Source organism: Staurois parvus, unplaced genomic scaffold (genome assembly GCF_062004578.1).
Source record: "Staurois parvus isolate SC_StPar_1 unplaced genomic scaffold, SC_StPar_1.0 ptg000530l, whole genome shotgun sequence".
NCBI lineage: Eukaryota > Metazoa > Chordata > Amphibia > Anura > Ranidae > Staurois > Staurois parvus.
In genome coordinates, this window is record NW_028318326.1 from 9,308,383 (window position 1) to 9,321,158 (window position 12,776).

Below are 12,776 nucleotides of genomic sequence, written 5' to 3' on the forward strand. Positions count from 1 at the left end.
TGCATTTGTGAACTTTGCATTTTCTTATACTGAATGGGATTACGTATGATAGATGTGAATGAGGGTACTGCAGATGCAGAATAAAATAGTAGCGGCTGACAGACTAACATACTTATAAGGAGATTGCGTGTTGCCTTGTGCTGACACTTGCGCCCCAGACAGAATTTTCTCCAACACCAAGACATCTTGATCGTGTTCTTTAAGCCTCACCGTATTTGCTTCAACATCCTATATGAATGGGAATAAATATAGAAAATATTATTCTAAAAATGCCCTCCTACTGTATTGTTGTTATTTCTGCTATGTAGAGCAAGGGGAATGATCAAGACCAGAGCTATCTGCACAGGAACAAAATTTGATAAAACCATCCCTAGGCTATGTTTTCCTTCCTTTTTATCATGACCTATGACATGCGTTAGTGCCTTTTGGCCCCAGGCATCAATTGGATATAACTACTAGAATAGGTGACACAGCTAGACCTGATTTATGATCAGCTCTTTTCTGCTGGCTCAGGCCTATGTTGACTATTCACAAATATGAGTCTGCCTGTACACTTGTGGATGTATGTTTTAACCACAGCTGTAAGAAAAAATGTTTTTTGCAACCTTTGTCAGCTCTTTATTGCTTTCTGTACTTTGTTGCAGAATTTCCTTTATTTCCTGTCCAGTATTATTATTATTATTATTATTATTACTACGAGTTTATATAGCGCCAAAGGGTTTGCTCAGCGCTGTACAATAGGGGGGGACAATACATGGCACAGTACAACAAAGACAGACAGCGTACGAGGGGTAAGAGGGCCCTACTCTTACGAGCTTACAATCTAGGAGGGAATCAGTAAAACTGTTGTCACAGGACATGATGCGAGGAGGAACCTCTCTAACATCCCAGACAGCAGGGGTTTTAATCTCTCTCTACCCTAATCAAAACTAAGAAAAAAAGTCTGGACATACACTTTAACTTTCTATTTCTGAGATCTCTGTACCTCGTTCCTTTGTCTAAACACTTGCTATGGCCATTATGAGGGGGGTTTCACTCTCCCTGCTGAATGTGTTACTTATTTATCACACAAAAGATGTTGCTGGAACATGCAAAGAAAGGCTGGAATATACAAAACTCTAATGAGTACAAAAGTCCCATATATTAGCAGGGGGATTTAAAATATAAGATTTAAATATATAAGACAAATAAGAAGAAGCCAGGGGCTATCTTAGCCCGCCAGGCTCCACCCTTTGTTTATTGAACAATTTATTATACACATTTAGCTGCCAAATTACACAGTCACTATTGCCAGTCAATACCAACCCTCAAGATTCGATTGAAGTCCTCTTTGTCCACTCGCAGAAAGTGGCAGTTGTCTTCCCGTAGAACTATAGATGCTGCCCGGGGTGCATCATTCACTAGAGCCAACTTTCCAAAGTCATCACCTTCATGAAGGGTACACACCACACCCTGAGGCAGACACAGAAAAGAAAGTGCAAATTTCCTATTAGTAAAAGTTTTTACAAACAATGGTTGCTTGCAATTACAGTTTTCCTTTAGAAAGTATTGCCTCCTTGACACTCTGTGGGCCTGATGCACTAAAGTTTATGTGTACAATCACTCATTGATAGTGCGCGAACAAGCAAATTGTGAGTTCGCTGAATTTATAGTGTGCCCATGATGTGTGCATACACACGTACACAGGCTACAGCATCTATATATGTGGAATAACTAACATGGCTAGTTTTCTATAGAATGTATGCTGCAGCATTTGAAGGGAGTGCTCATGGAATTCATTTCACCTCATTGTGTGCACACCTTCACACACAGGCTAAAGTGAACATATTAACAATTTATAAAGGGTGGTTTCTATAGAACATTTGCTCCAGCCAAGCTGTATACCAGGTTAAGCATGGTGTACCTATAACTACAATTTAATGTTTGACCTTTGGGTCTATCTAACCACTGTTAGAATTTTTAAACATGCATATAATATAAAAATATCTATAGAATTAAAGGAGATTGTAAAAGGTTTTACTTGTAAAATGTTCAGTGATCACTTTGTATATGAACGCCCATGTGTGCAAGCAGGCCCACAATATATATTTTTTGTAACTTAAGCCCTCTGTGTTTTAGGCTTCAAAACTACTGTATTTTAAAGACGTACACTTTTGGCATTCTCTAAAGATTGAATAAAGGTATTTTTCTACATGACGTTCTTGCAGATCCATACATTTTTACTTTCTTGCAAATCCATATTTTAAGGACTGTAATTAATATATAAATCTAGACATTCTCACTCTGTTGGATATCTGTATGTTAGACAACTGTAGTTAGCGCCTTTACTCAATAACTACAAAGATCAGGCCAGTTACATTATAATTTAACCAGAGTGAGTAGAAGGATGACCTCATAAGTATGCTACTGTCCAGTCAGAAAGCTGGCAGTGGAGAGAAGACACCATAGTATTCATTTGACAGTCTGTAACTCTAATGGCAAAAGTGTTGGCATCCACCTGGCTTTTCTGTTTGACAGGGCTAGGTAAGTCACAGGAATGCATAGGCATAAATGTATATGGTATCTTTTGTCATGTAAAGTAGCTGTATTTCACCTGTCTATTTAGCTGTTTGCCTAGAGTTCAGCTTTATTCTAGGGGAACAATGGTGATTGACTCAGAATGTCCAAAGTAGATGGTCTGTTCTTCCTTTAAACTGATTGCCCAAGGGGTGCCTCTATGGGTTGCACAGTATCATGGACTAGTGATTATTGCCTGATCCAACCAAAATCAGCCAAATTTTGGCAAGGTCCATTCATGTGTAGGGGCACTTTTATCTGATAAAGTAATTTAGAGAGCATTGATGGTGTAAAAAGAACAGAAAAGCATTCAAAGTCCACTGGTCTGCTAATATTAAAATAAAGTCTGATAATTATGACCTAGGCAGGCCACAATTAGAATTATTTTTTTGTCCAATCTGAAGAAGATTTAATGAGTTCCCACAACACTCAAGTACTTTTTTACAAACAAACACCAATCAAATGACAAGACATTGTTTTGAGAGCATCAACCAGTATCAAAGATAAATATCTTGAGTTTTAAAATGTTAAAATTTGTATGTAGTCTTTACAATTCTTTGCACATCCATTTTTTGGTCAGTTAGTGAAATATTTGCTGTATTGGACAAAAAATTGTTGTTTTGTTTATGGCTTGCCTTTTTTTATTGCATCATTGCTTATTGAATCTGCAAGTCCTCCAAAAGGAGAACACATTACTGTAGATAATCTTCTGGCTAACACAGTTCTGGTATTAAGTAACAATTAGACAGCACCTACTTGTCCTAAACTACCGCTGTTCTCTAGTTTAGTGGTGGGTTTAATTCACTTGCAGTGATAGGCAGCTATAAGTGATGGCAACCACAAATAATAAACTGTAGAAAGGAAAGTGGCAATGTTGCCAGCTGCAGCCAATCAGATTCCAAATGTCTTCTTCAGAGTACAAGATAGATAATGTGGTTAACATCTAATTCATCGCATTCTTTCAGTACATATTTTAATCAAGAGACATTGAAATTTATATTCTTTTTTTTAAGCTTGCACTATTGACACTGCAACTGTGTACTATTTACTATTGTTTAACTATTTATATAATTAACTATATTAGCATATCCTTTCCAATGTACAAAATTTGCTACATTTTCAGCCTGTGTGATTTTTTTAAATGCTACCCAATATTTTTTAGCATGTGTGCAATGGTCTCAAAGAGCTCTTGGACTTGGGCACAGAACAGTTTTAAAAGAAGTGGACCAAATTCATACATTTGCTAGCATAAAGAAGAGAAAATACCTTGCCATAGATGACCACGTTGACAGATCCTTTTAATATGATATACCATGAAGTCCCTTCTTCGCCCTGGTTAAATACTGCAAATAGAAATCTCATTAGTTAAATTCATACTTATCCATGTACAATGAGAAACAAAATTTAACCCAGTCAACCTGCAGCTAGAATTTGAAAAATTAGAACCCCCATTATGAGGTGGAAGAATATTAACCACAAAACATCTTTATCTAATGCTTGACTACACCAAAACACACGGTGCATGCCAGCTTAGAGAACTTGTCTGAAAGCATATCAATTTTCCATCTGAGACAATAGGGGGTATCCATCAATTAAAATAAAAATAATTAACAGTCCTAAATCAGGGCTTTAAAAAGGAAAAGCATAGTGTAAATTCTGAGTTATTATTATGGTGTTTACCTTAAAAGTATTTTTGTTGTGACTTTCATATTTCTGTCTGTTTGTCAGTCTATATTTTTGTTACTATAGTGATTTTTATTTTAATCACTAGAGGGCCCTCTCTATTTATCTGCAATCGCTCAGCCTCCCTACCGAGTTGGTAGACCTATAGGGGAAAATTTACCGGTACTAAAAATGTTTACCTAGCAAATTAAATGTTCACTTTGCAAAGTTTATGTCAACTTTGCTAAGTGAATAATAGTAAATAAGGTGAACCTGTTTTCATTTTAAATATCCAATCATATGTGAGGGAAATTAAAAAAACAGGATTTTTGCTTTGTACATAGCTGGATATTTAAAGTAAACATGGAGAAATAGGAAGAGGCTCTGCATGTGTATTGGCTAAATAAAACTGCCTCTATGTACACATATAATTATAAACTATACAAAGCAACATATATTTTAGAATATTAAAACACATCTATAATATTAACAGCATATGGATCTCTTTTATGCAACGTGTATGAATAGTAATAAAACAACCCGAAAAGACCATACATTATTTTTAAATCATCAGATACACTTGAAATGTATAAATATTCTGATCCTAGTTTTTTTTTATTTTCTATGTTGTATTGAATTCTATTAATATACTTACAAACTGTTCCTGCTTTTGGATGAGATTCAAAAATTAAAAATCCAGCCAGTTCCCGTTTAACCTTAATGAAAACAAAATAAAAAAACATCACTTACAATTAAAATGACATGAAATAATGCGATGATCAACTTCTTGTTCTATTTCATGAAATTGCAAATATCCTCCCAAATTAAGAATGGATTTTAAAAGCAAAAACAATTACAAATTATTGAAAATATACAAATATACCAAGTCAAATGACTTACCGTGGTGGAGAGGTGAGATAAGGCTTTTATGTGAATAAGTTCCTCGAAAATAATTTCCAGATCATCAGCCGTCCTCTGACCTGGTCTGTGCAATAAAGAATATATAAGTAAAAAAGAAAATAATCCACACTGGGGTGAAAAGCTTCTTAGAATAAAACATAGCCTTATTTGTAATAACAAATACTATTTCAAAATGAAGGGTAGAGCTACATTGTTTGAATTGTGGTCAACATGCATATAACAATAAAGTGCAATTTAAATTATTAATAACAAATTATGAAAAAGTCCATATATAAATCAATTGATATATATATATATATATACCGTATATATAGAAAGACTTTTTTAACCTCCCTAGCGGTATTATTATTTCTGATTTTTGGTGCTGAAAGCGGTACCATTTTTTTGCATGGAAATATGTAGTTTTTTATTGTAGGCTGTAATTTTTAGGAATAACTCACTGAAATCTGTCCAAACAAGAGTCTAGTAAACATTCCGGATATGATAAAACTTGAAACACGAAATCATAAACTATAATTTAATTAATAATCTAAAAAATAATAATATAATAATAAATTTAATTCAATAATATAATCAAACCAAAAACACTGAAATTTGAAATACAGAGGCAAATTCGCACATCGCTGAGCAAAGTCGCAAAATCGTTTTCAGTGTCTGATGACGAATTTCCCCACGAATCATTATCACTCAATTCTGCAAGTGGTTCTAAATTACTATCGCTGTTCTCTAGCTGGTCTAAAACCGCTTTTGACATAAAGGGATGCTTTTTGGACGCCATGGACTTTTCTAAGTTTCCAGGCAGAAAGAACAGTCAAAATGTAGGCAGGGCACAGGACAAAGCAGTAGGGACAAAATATATGTGAAATGCATTGAAACAGCAATGTTTTACTATGTAATGATCATTTTTAAAAAAATTATATTTTTTAAAAATTTCAAATTTGCCCCCATACGTCCCGACATCACAGGGACCGGAACACGGAAGCCGGATGCCGGCATCGGCCGGAGGAGATGGCCGGGGACGCTGCAGGGGACACATTGCGGGAGCGAAGGACAAGGTAAGCGCTGCAGGGAATCCCTGAGCAGCGCCGCATGGTAAGCCCAAGTGTAGCTCGGGGTTACCGCTCTTGGTACTGAAATTTTCCCCCGAGCTACACTCGGGAATACCGCTAGGGTGGTTAATTTTCTTATTACATATTTAACTTGCATTTTATTGTTATATGCACACAGAGCACAATTCAAAAAAATTTAGCGCTACCCTATGTATTTTATTTTAATAGAGAATATATATGTATATTCTATAACATACAAGACAACCAATTAAAGACTTAATCCTTCCAAAGCATATAAGTAAGAAACTGAATGCAATTAATCAAAATTAATTTACATTTAACTGGCTAGCCACCGATCTGATACAAACACATATCTTTATCCTTTTAAATATAATGTTTACTTCGTAGTTATTTGACATTTTGCATGCTATCTGCTATGTCAACCTGCATGCTACCTTCTACCTTATGTGATATTCCAAGGGACATCTGTAGCTTTCACAGAACATTTCTTTTATTCTTGGCAGTGGAATAGTGAGAGAGTGAAAGGAAGGTAAGTAAATATGTCCATGGAAGGCTGCATTAAGGTTAACCTGCTGCTTTGCTCTACATGGGCAAAGCAGAGCTTCACTTTAAGGACATATGTTGACTTTAGTTCTTTTCAGAACTGATCTCCATAAAGGCCTATCGGAATGGATGAATGGGTGGGGGGATTAACACAAAATGATTGCCCCCCCCCCAATCACTGCATGGGGTTGTTGTCTTACAGCATTACAGCACATCAACTCACCTGCTGCACAAGCCACTGGACTCACCTGACTGAAAGAAACAATCTGTCAGGCACCTGCACCACAAAGAAAAGGGGGCCTGAGGATGCTAGTCAGCAGCAGAACCTCCTGTGTGCCCTCCACCAACTTGTCCTCTTTGGCTCAGCCTTGGTGATGTGATTGTGTTTACAATTTAAGTTTAAATGCAGATTACATTTGGATAATTTTGGACTGTTTATTTATTTGTCAAATGAATACATTTTTTTATGTTATATTATTAAAGTTAAAATATTCCTATTTAAATAATGGGCCACAGCCTATTTAAGCCTTTAACATTAGGGCAGCACAGTGGCTAAATGGTTAGCACTTCCACCTGGCAGTAATAGGGTTGTTGGTTCAAATCCCAGCCATGGCACCACCTGCCTGGAGTTTGCATGTTCTCCCTGTGCCTGCATGGGTTTCCTCCCACAATCCAAAGACATGCTGATAGGTTACTTGGATCTTGTCTAAATTGGCCCTAGTATATGTATGTATGAATGTAAGTTAGGAACCTTAGATTGTACACCCCTTGAGGATGAGAGACTGACGGGAATGTACAATATATATGTAAAGCACTGCATAAATTGACAGCACTATATACATACCTATAATAAATAATTACATTAAAGCTGTCTCTGGTTGTTTATTGATGTGTTTTAAAAATGTTGGCTACAGTCCTATGCAAAAGCTGCTTGCAGCAGGTCAAATGGATCTTAAATAAATTCTTACTGATCTCAGAAGCCTCAAAAGCATTGAAGCTCATCAACAAGCTCAATATACACTATATTGCCAAAAGTATTGGGACGCCTGCCTTTACATGCACATGAACTTTAATGGCATCCCAGTCGTAATTCGTAGGGTTCAATATTGAGTTGGCCCACCCTTTGCAGCTATAACAGCTTCAACTCTTCTGGGAAGGCTGTCCACAAGGTTTAGGAGTGTGTCTATGGAACTTCTTCCAGAAGCGCATTTGTGAGGTAAGGCACTGATGTCAGCCGAGAGGGCCTGGCTCACAGTCTCCACTCTAATTCATCCCAAAGGTGTTCTATTGGGTTGAGGTCAATCCCCAAACTGTTTCCACAAAGTTGGAAGCATGAAATTGTCCATAATGTCTTGGTATGCTGAAGCCTTAAGAGTTCCCTTCACTGGAACTAAGGGGCCAAACCCAACCCCTGAAAAACTACCCCACACGATAATCCCCCTCCACCAAACTTTACTTGGCACAATGCAGTCAGGCAAGTACCATTCTCCTGGCAGCTGCCAAACCCAGACATGTCCACAGGATTGCCAGACAGAGAGGCGTGATTTGTCACTCCAGAGAACATATCTCCACTGCCCTAGAGTCCAGTGGCAGCGTACTTAACGCCACTGCACCCGACGCTTTACATTACACTTGGTGATGTAAGGCTTGGATGCAGCTGATCGGCCATGGAAACCCATTCCATGAAGCTCTCTATACACTGTTGTTGTGCTAGTTTGAAGGCCACATGACGTTTGGAGGTCTTTAGCTATTGACTCTGCAGGCAGTTGATGACTTCTGCACAATGTGCCCTTCAGCATACGCTGACCCCACTCTGTCATTTTACGTGTCCTACTACTTCATGGCTGAGTTGCTGTTGTTCCCAGTTGCTTCCACTTTATTATAATACCACTAACAGTTGACCATGGAATATTTAGTAACAAGGAAATTTCACGGATGGACTTATTGCACAGGTGGCAACCTATCACAGTCCCACGATTGAATTCACTGAGCTCCTGAGAGCGACCCATTCTTTCACAAATGTTTGTAGAAGCAGTCTGCATGCCTAGGTGCTTGATTTTATACAATATGTGGAGTCTTGTGAGCTACTATGGTGCCAAAAATAGTGTTTAGACAAATGTAAAACATAAAATTAAATTAAATTAAATTAAATTAAATTAAACAGTAGATCGCCTACACATTACACATATTCAAACCAATGAGTCATACTGAATCAAAAATAACTATAATGGTGTCGCGCTCCTCTGACATATATATACATTAAGTATATAATATGCAATTTAAAAACAACTTTGCCAAAAACAATAACAATATTCCAGAAATTAAATGTCCATATTTCATCCGTGATTTCACACTCTTTCCAGTTATGTGGACAAAAACGACTCGTGCTTGGTTCACCACTGCTGCGTATTTATAACAACCATGCGTGCACCTTCACCAGTTGTGCTTTCACCTGGTAAATATGACTAAACCATTAAGTGAGGTCATAAATAGTTTGTGTCCCTTTTGTGGACTTTGGCTGGATGGGATTAATAATATGCAGAGTTAGGGATCCCCTCACTTCCTTAATGCTCCTCCTCTTTCCGGGCCTTCCCAGTAAGACCGTCTCTGGATGAAGATGTCACACGGCGTGAGGTGGCTTTCTGGTATATATTTCTCAGTGGAGCATGACACCATTATATTTATTTTTGCTTGATTATATACACCTGTGGCCACGGAGGTGATTGGAAAACCTGAATCCAATGATTTGGAGGGGTGTCCCAATACTTTTGGCAATATAGTGTATCTACAAATGAGGGAAGCTGTCAGAATCAATACTGTATGTTTTCCATCAAATAGAATCTGGCAGTGGGCATTAGCAGTAATCTAAATTTTCACTCATAAATTGCTATAATAGTAAAGCTCCACCTATTATGGATGACCCGATTTGTAATTATTTGCTGGTGTTCTCTCCCTGTCAAGCTGTTTCCTCCCTGTGAAGATTCAGGCTGTAAGACCCTCCTGTGTCCTGTCAGAGCTTAGTGCTGATAGCAGATCTGGCTGTATTTGTATTCTCTGCTGTGTCATGGAGAGAATACAACTAAATAATAGCACATATACTTATCCCTAACAGGTGAGGCTGCACAATTCTAACAACTTAAACAGGAACTTTAGTCTCCCCATCCCCTTACTTTTTTTCCCCTCACTACCTCTTTCTGCTTGTATAATGCAGAGTTCACATACTACCCAGCAAGGGAATCCAGCATTTTTCTTACTGTGATCTGCTATGCCTGTGTCATATACTGGGCCCCATGCTGTCGCCTTGGTCATTGACATCACCAGGTGCCTCCTCTTGGTTAAGGCAGCCTGGCTCTTTGATGATGCGCAGCCACATTTTCCCACTTCTGGCAACTTGAATGGAGCCTGAAGCATTCTGCGATATGTGATGTGCATATCCCAGGAGGTTTCAGAGAAAAGAAGATATACTTTTTTTTATGATTGACATTGTGAAGGTGGGGAAGTGAAATGATGCTCAGTACATCAGGTGGGTGAAGTTCTTCTCTAAGGCTGGAGATTCAGGTTTTTTCACTCATTCCTGATTTGTTTCTCTCTAAGTCTCTGAATTATTATTCCAATGCAATTGTGACAAAAATAAACAGATATTTAAAGGTTTAATGAGCACTACTTTTTGGTGTTCATAGCTACCACTTTGTATAGTAAGGGCATGTTCACACCAGATGCACTAAAGCTATGCTGGTAGCTATTTCCAGTGCAATCCCAATACATAGACAAGGAAAACAGTCCTGTTTTTTATGGTGTCAGTTCACATCATAGTATTGCTGTGGTATGCACTGAAAAAAAAGTACTAAATGAAGTACTTTTTTCTCAGCACAAGTTGCAGCAAAATATCACATAGCAACACTGCTGAATAGAACTGAGAAATCTCAATAAAGTTCTGTGGAAAAAAAAGGAACAGTGCTGAGAATGGCACATTGGCGCTGTGTCTCTCTGTGTATTATTATTATTATTATACAGTATTTATACACCATCTGTACACCAGCGACTGTGCTATGAGCCATAACTATTATTTCCAGTTACAGATAATAGGTTATAAAAGTGTTCTGTGTCCGTACAGGAACAGAAACCAGTATGTTGACTGCTGCTACTTTATGAAGGGAATATGCTATCATTACCAGGATGAAGGGAGTATGTTCTATCAATAGTAGGATGATGGGAGTATGTTCTATCAATAGTAGGATGATGGGAGTATGTTCTATCAATAGTAGGATGATGGGAGTATGTTCTATCAATAGAAGGATGAAGGGAGTATGTTCTATCAATAGTAGGATGATGGGAGTATGTTCTATCAATAGTAGGATGATGGGAGTATGTTCTATCAATAGTAGGATGATGGGAGTATGTTCTATCAATAGAAGGATGAAGGGAGTATGTTATATCAACAGGAGGATAAAAGGGAATATGTTCTATCACTAGTATGGTGAAGGGAGTTTGTTCTATCAATAGTAGAATGAAGAGATTATGTTCGATCAATAGTAGGATGAAGGGAGTATGTTCCATCAATATTAGCATAAAGGGAGTATGTTCAAAATCAACAGTAGGATGAAAGGAGTATGTTCTATCAATAGTACGATGAAGGGAGTATCTTTATGTTCTATCAACTGTAGGATATAGGGAGTATGTTCTATCAACAGTAGAATGAAGGGAGTATGTTCTATCAACAGTAGAATGAAGGGAGTATGTTCTATCAACAGCAGGATGAAGGGAGTATGTTCTATCAATAGTAGGATGAAGGGAGTATGTTCTATCAATACTAGGAGGAAGGTTGTATGTTCTATCAATAGTAGGATGAAGGGAGTATGTTCTATCAATAGTAGGATGAAGGGAGTATGTTCTATCAATAGTAGGATGAAGAGAGTATCTTTATGTTCTATCAACAGTAGGACGAAGGGAGTATGTTCTATCAATAGTAGGATGAAGAGAGTATCTTTATGTTCTATCAACAGTAGGATGAAGGGAGTATGTTCTTTCAATAGTAGGATGAAGGGAGTATGTTCTATCAACAGTAGAATGAAGGGAGTATGTTCTATCAACAGTAGAATGAAGGGCGTATGTTCTATCAACAGTAGGATGAAGGGAGTATGTTCTATCAATAGTAGGATGAAGGGAGAATGTTCTATCAATACTAGGATGAAGGGAGTATGTTCTATCAATAGAAGGATGAAGGGAGTATGTTCTATCAATAGTAGGATGAAGGGAGAATGTTCTATCAATAGTAGGATGAAGAGAGTATCTTTATGTTCTATCAACAGTAGGATGAAGGGAGTATGTTCTTTCAATAGTAGGATGAAGGGAGTATCTTTATGTTCTATCAACAGTAGGATGAAGGGAGTATGTTATTTCAATAGTAGGATGAAGGGAGTATGTTCTATCAACAGTAGAATGAAGGGAGCATGTTCTATCAACAGTAGGATGAAGGGAGTATGTTCTATCAACAGTAGGATGAAAGGAGTATGTTCTATCAATAGTAGGATGAAGGGAGTATGTTCTATCAATAGTAGGATGAAGGGAGTATGTTCTATCAATAGTAGGATGAAGGGAGTATCTTTATGTTCTATCAACAGTAGGATGAAGGGAGTATGTTCTATCAACAGTAGGATGAAGGGAGTATGTTATATCAATAGTAGGATGAAGGGAGTATGTTCTATCAATAGTAGGATGAAGGGAGTATGTTCTATCAATAGTAGGATGAAGGGAGTATGTTCTATCAATAGTAGGATGAAGGGAGTATGTACTATCAATAGTAGGATGAAGGGAGTATGTTCTATCAATAGTAGGATGAAGGGAGTATGTTCTATCAATAGTAGGATGAAGAGAGTATCTTTATGTTCTATCAACAGTAGGATGAAGGGAGTATGTTCTATCAATAGTAGGATGAAGAGAGTATCTTTATGTTCTATCAACAGTAGGATGAAGGGAGTATTTTTATCAACAGTAGAATGAAGCGAGTATGTTCTATCAACAGTA

The 12,776-nt window shown here is 37.4% G+C and overlaps 1 protein-coding gene across 4 annotated transcripts in view; it reads right to left on the reverse strand.

Moving 5' to 3' along the window:
- The window catches only part of RAPGEF4 (Rap guanine nucleotide exchange factor 4), a 451,555-nt gene that overhangs the window by 151,420 nt on the left and 287,359 nt on the right, over positions 1 to 12,776 (reverse strand). For all 4 annotated transcript variants that reach the window (XM_089690492.1, XM_089690491.1, XM_089690490.1 and 1 more), the window contains 5 exons: positions 5,119 to 5,203; positions 4,874 to 4,934; positions 3,823 to 3,899; positions 1,306 to 1,452; positions 113 to 228 (listed from right to left, as the gene is read on the reverse strand). In XM_089690492.1, coding sequence (XP_089546618.1) covers positions 113 to 228; positions 1,306 to 1,452; positions 3,823 to 3,899; positions 4,874 to 4,934; positions 5,119 to 5,203 — 486 coding nt within the window. The remainder of the gene's footprint in view (positions 1 to 112; positions 229 to 1,305; positions 1,453 to 3,822; positions 3,900 to 4,873; positions 4,935 to 5,118; positions 5,204 to 12,776) is intronic.